This window comes from Neovison vison, chromosome 2 (assembly GCF_020171115.1).
Source record: "Neovison vison isolate M4711 chromosome 2, ASM_NN_V1, whole genome shotgun sequence".
Classification (NCBI taxonomy): domain Eukaryota; kingdom Metazoa; phylum Chordata; class Mammalia; order Carnivora; family Mustelidae; genus Neogale; species Neogale vison.
In genome coordinates, this window is record NC_058092.1 from 4,295,079 (window position 1) to 4,301,078 (window position 6,000).

Genomic DNA, 6,000 nt, shown 5'->3' on the forward strand with positions numbered 1-6,000 from the left:
AAGCAAAACCTCATGCTTTGTCAGAATTCAAGAAATAACAATAAACACTAAACGAACATCTACTTGTACAAGGCAGTGTGCACAGACCCTGTCACACGGCAACACTCCAACACACAGCGTTCTGGCTCCCAGTAAGTTAGCACCTAATCCATTACTGTCTGTTCCCTCTATTTCAGTGTCAAAGAAAACGGGAAGCAGAAAGGCAGAAAGCATAGACGACTGGCCCAGAGGCAGGAACCCGAGCCTCCCCACCCCCAAAGTAAAGACTGCGACCCAGGACATTCTGGCAAAGCCGCACAGTGTGGCCTCCCACTCTCTCAGTAACTCGGAAGGACTGCAGCACGGAAGTGGAGACCTGCAGAGGTTCATTGACCTGTCGCCTGGGGGCAGCGTGGCCTGTAACTCCTGCTCCTACTGACCTTGCTCCTCAGCCTCTTGCTTAGGGGACACCTTAGGAAGTGGATCACCTGCCTAAATTCAGTTTTTGGATAACCAAGGCTTAGCACTACCTGCCAGAATGCACACATTTTAAGCAGAGTCACTGTTAGAAATACTGAACTCTGAGCAAAATGTAGTTGATGGGAAACTCACTGAAGCAATGACCTTCTCAGGCCCATCTTGGTATCTTTCCTAAAGACTAGTAAGTTCCCCGCCCATCACAAGGATAGGTCAGCAACGGATGAATAGACCCACAGCACCTGGCTACTTTAGGGACCCGGTGTGCACCTGGCTTGGCTGACGCGCCCACGCTCCAACTTCTACAGACCTCCAAGCCATCCTGGTTGCTGGGTTGCCTGATGTCCCCCTGGGTCTATCCAGGCAGTGGCTAGCAGACCTTCCTCCACTGCTCTCGCCCAGTCCATCTGCAGTCGGAACTTGAACGTTTAGTCCCACCCTGTGACTGTAACCTCCAGCCAGAGAAATCCAGACAACCTAGAACTGCAAAATTGTGCACCAACACACCCTAAACCAGGGAAGGAATGAAAACGCAGGGACTCTGGGGAAACTTTCCTGGTGGGTGACAATTTTGCAATTCTCGTTTCAAGGCCGGTATGGAAGGATGAAAAACCCAGAATACTGACCTCCCCATATGGACTGCAAGAAAAAACCTTTTCACATTAAGCTTATCTTTTACCTAACCGTGTTTTTATTTTATTTTTTAAAATATCTTATTTATTTATTTAGAGAGAGAATGAGAGAGAGAGAGAGCCTGAGAGGAGTGAGGGTCAGACAGAGAAGCAGACTCCCTGCTGAGCAAGGAGCCTGATGTGGGACTCGATCCTGGGACTCCAGGATTATGACCTGAGCTGAATGCAGTCACTTAAGCAACCGAGCCACCCAGGGCCCTTCACTGCTCTTTTTAAAAGTGTTTAAAACTTGAAGAGACTGGCCCCTTTGGTCCCTGATTGGGACCAAAGATCTTAAAATGGGTTATAAACACTGCTCAGTGTCCTGCAAGAAAAGGAAAAGTTTCTTTTAATGGTAATACAACATTGATAAGGTAGGAATTTGAGTAGATTAGGAATAAATTCCGTTTAGAAGGTGTCAATTAAAATGTCTATAAAATGTATAAAGACCAAGAAAAATTCACGAACTGATTGGTCAGGAATCCTTTATCCAAATAAATTTTGGAAAATCATCTCAGAAATCTCGGATTGGTTAGATTTTAGGCCCCTGATGACGCATTTGAGGACACTAAACCAGAGATGTCAATCTGGTTTTAATGTGCCCGATTAATGATAAATTACTCCCTCCGCTCAGTGCGACAATAGTTCTACTCTGTAAACAGGAAATCCAGAACAGTGGAGAAAGGGAATCATTAAAGATCACATAAGTCTCATTTAGAGAGGCATCTAGTCCTAACTGCCTGCTTCACTTACTGAAATACAGTATGAGGGGGTATTTTGAGGTTTAAAACCTGGGAAAAGAGATTTGCAAGCTGATTTTTGACATTTCTGTATTACTCCAATGGTAACTGTAAAGCAGGCTTGTAATTAAAAAAAATTTTTTTTAATAGAACTTCCGGTTTTCCATCAGGTTCCTTCATTTGAGATTTCTAGGGAAAAGTATCTGAACTTTCTTTTCTTTTTTTTTTTTAGATTTTGTTTATTTGAGAGAGAGAGAGATCTCAAGTAGGTAGAGAGGCAGCCAGAGAGAGAGGGGGAAAGTATGCTCCTCCCTGAGCAGAGAGCCCGATGTGGGGCTCAATCCCAGGACCTGAGATTATGACCTGAGCTGGAGGCAGAGGTCCAACCCACTGAGCCCTCCAGGTGCCCCAGTCTCTGAACTCCCTGAACAAAGAGCTGAAGGTACTCTGAAACACTGGCGGGAAGGGGATCCTGCCTCCCACAGGTAAACAAACGGCATCAAGCTATAGAAGGATTAGAACTGACAGGAAATTTATCAACAGGTGTAAGAGTTAACATTACTTCTACTCCTCCTCTAACCCTCCAACTAAAGCATGCTATTTCAACCTCAGGTTGATTTCTGATCCCCCCACCCCACAAAATCCTAGTAAATATCAAGTCCAGAGACCGCCTTGAGAACTTCTCTTCCAGTAGAATCTTGAGAGAGAAAATCTGCACACTCTGACATTTCACACAGAGTTTGTTGGCAAAGGGAACACAAAGTGACTTCAGCGAGAGAACGTGTTTCATGGGGATTTCACCCATAGCCATAAATAGGAGAAGTGCCATAACTCATTGGGAAAAGTGATCTTTTTAAAAAGAAATATTTATTTGGCTCCCACTCATCAGTCCAGTAACAGTAAGTCTTAAGGTTCCAACACCTTTGACTACCGTTTACCGAGGACTCTGGCCAAACCTATCCTTCTAGATCTTTTTGACCATATGTATCTGCCTAAGACTCAGTAAGCCTGATAAATGGGCAAACTGCCGCTCAATTACTGATAACCCAGACTATAAATGAGTGGTAAGAAAGGCTGGTTTCAGGGTGCCTGCGTGGTGATCCCAGGGACCTACGATCCAGCCCAGGTGGCTGGATCTGCTCCTCCCTCTGCCCATCCCCCTCCACTTGTACCCTCTCTCAAATAAATAAAATCTTTAAGATATTTATTTACTTATTTATTCATTTAAGAGAGAGAGAGAGAGGGAGAGAGCATGAGCAGGACCCTGGGATCATGAACTGAGCTGAAGGCAGACGCTTGACCAACTGAGCCACTCAGGTGCCCCATAAATAAAATCTTTTAAAAATCTTTTTTAAAAAAGAAAGGCTGGTTTCAGAAAAGCTAGTTTCATTTACTGCTTTGCTTCTAAGAACTGGAGAAAAGTTAGTAACTAGTCAAACAGCTTCATTCAAAGGGCAAGGAACCGAAGGCCAAAGAAATGGTTTACCCAAAGCCTTACTGTTCATTAGTTACAAGAACCTCCAGCTGCCCACATGATTTGCAGTCGCCCCAGATATGTCACTGGACGTTTTCCTAATACGAGGGGGCTAACGCAACTGAGGGATTTATATACGGGTGCCCCAGGACACAGACCAGAACTGGCAGCTCTGTAGGCTGGGTGGCAATGACACTGAGTGTAGAAGTCAAGAGCTGAGCCTCCAGCAGACTTCTGAGGGCGGAATTCAGGTTCCTGCACTTTCTGTTTATGTTGCTCTGGTCAAGCAACTTCACCTCTCTACCTCGGTCTTCTCAGGTATAAATCACAGATTATCACAATGCTTACCTTAGGGGCTGGGGTGAGAATTAAACGAGGTAATGTAACAGGAAGTGCTCGCTCAGCCTGGTGGCCCTGCCCAAAGCAGCACTCAAAAAATGTTAGTTCTCAGGGACATCGTGCACACCAACACTTACGGACAGCACACACTTGGAGGGCTTTGCCTAAAATAGTCAAACTTGGCTAATTGTGGTCACTGGGAAAACCGAGAGATGGTTATGAAAGGTTGTCTAGCAGGGCTGACAAGACCCAACCCAGCAGCTTGCAGATTAACGATCCACCTCAGGACCTGACCTTGGAAGCCTTCCTGCCCTTCACGCTGATGTCAGCGGGACTAGCCAACGAAAGGGACTGGGCCCTACTGCATGCCAGACACAGCGTGAGACTTTATCTTTCACTGGGTGAGGAGACAGGGTGCAAACCCTCTAGTGTGGAGAGGGGCGCGCATGCTGAGGCCGTCCTTGGGGTACCGCGGCTTCCTTGTCTCTACAGCGGCTTCCTCACCTGCAGCCTCCGAAGAGAGGCTGTAGGTATGGGACGCTCTTTCCTGAATTTCTGGACAGCCGCTCAGGGAAGAGGAGGGCACAAGACACGTGCCTCTGGGCCTGGATTCATTTCAAAAGCGGGACGTCCCCATGAATACTCAGGAACCCGACAGACGCCGCGGGAAGGCTCCCTCGTGGCCTTGACCTTGGTGCCTGAGACTCAGTTTCCCATTCTGCCGGCCAGGGGTGATGACACAGCCCCTCGGCCGAGGCAAGTTTGCGAGCTGGGCGCGGCACGGGGTCCGGGAGGACCGGGAACCCCACTCCAGGAGCCTCTACCTCGGGAACCCCTTCCCTCCTGTGGGTACTGGAGCCTCTGGCCTTGCCAGGACGCGGCTCCCTGGCCGCCGGGAGCAGGGGCAGAGGCCGGCCGGGACACCCCTGGTGTAGGGGTCGAGGCGGTAGGGACCGCCCGGTCGGCGGGCGGTCGCGCATGGCGGGCGGGGTCACGCGGCCTCCCCGCCGGGTCCCGGCTGCCCGTGGCGGGGACGGAGCGGTGGCCGCCAGCCCGGCCCTCCCGAACCACGGGGCACGGCCTCCGCCCAGAGGGCGTCCCACCGAAAGCCTCACCTCCCTGCGCACGTTCAGCAACGAGTAATAGTCTTCATTGTCCAGCTCCTCCTCGCTCAAGGCCGTCGCCATCTTCGCAACCTTTCACCCCGCCAAACCGGCAAGGCCGTGCCCAAGAGGGACCGGCGAGCCGCGACCCCGACGGCACGGGCCCGCCCGGCTGCGCCACAGCGGCCCCTGGCGGACCGGAGGGGCGCGCCGCCGCCCGCGCACCGCAGCAGCGCGCCTGCGCCCTGCGCCCCCGCGCGGTCGAGGACGGGACGCGGCGGCCGGGGTCCGCCACGTGCTGCTCGCGGACCTAAATTTCAGCCGGTCTCCCTGAGGTTCACCTGGGACCCGGCAGGGAGGCTGGGGGTGCTCCCCTCTGTCCCCTGAGACACCTCCTTTGTCCCCCACGCCGGATCCCAGTGCGGGGTCATTCTGTCCCAAACAGCCCCACCCGGGCTCCCCCCGCGGAGTCCACCCGGGCCGGAGGCTCCTCGAGGCCCCACTGGCTGACTTCTCTTTGCACAGGAAACCTCCAGAATGGGGTTTATTCCTGCCTCCATTGTTCTTCGTCTTTTTCCTGGCCATCCAGAACCCTGCCCAGAGGACGAGCCGCCTCAATGTTGGGTTTTTTAATTAATTTATTTATTTTGTAATTGCCCTATATTTAGGAGCATCTGGCCATTTTTTCTGCTGCTTAACTGACCAGGCAATAACCATTGGGTTCCTAATAGAATTGTCTCTGGCAGGCATCTATACCTCCAGTCCCTATCCCAGAGCCCTCCTCTTGTACATTTCTACGTTCTGATTTAGCGGTGGAGTCTAATTGATTTCAACCTGGTGCCTGCTGTTTGGTGCATTATTAAAGATGTCTGGTTACAACCACCTAAATAATTTAAATGTCTTCGAAATGATGCCGTTATCAAGAGGAGGTGGACAGCAGAGCTTCCATGCTCTTGCCCCCTGTTTGGTTCATGCTGACCTGTACCAATCCCTCATTATTTCTCAGGAACCGTTTGTTGAGCTTTGACTAACGATCAGTTTAGAACCATCCCTGTTGCCCTTCCTAAGCAGGTCTCCTGGGAAGCCCCAAACACCTGTCTGTGGGTTTGAGAAGCTGATTTCTTTCTCTTCCTCATTTTTGGCCAGATGTTCACCATCTGGGCCTGTGTATGGTCCCTTCCAAGTTGCTCAGCCCTCTTAGGATCTTTCGGCGTGAG

General features: G+C 50.6%; 1 protein-coding gene across 1 annotated transcript in view; it reads right to left on the reverse strand.

The window, feature by feature from the left end:
- The window catches only part of DNAJC11 (DnaJ heat shock protein family (Hsp40) member C11), a 69,401-nt gene extending 64,488 nt beyond the window's left edge, over nt 1-4,913 (reverse strand). The window contains exon 1 of the mRNA XM_044237049.1: nt 4,796-4,913. Within this exon, the coding sequence (XP_044092984.1) occupies nt 4,796-4,867 (72 nt within the window). The 5' untranslated portion in view covers nt 4,868-4,913. The remainder of the gene's footprint in view (nt 1-4,795) is intronic.
- Nucleotides 4,914-6,000: the final 1,087 nt, after the last annotated feature.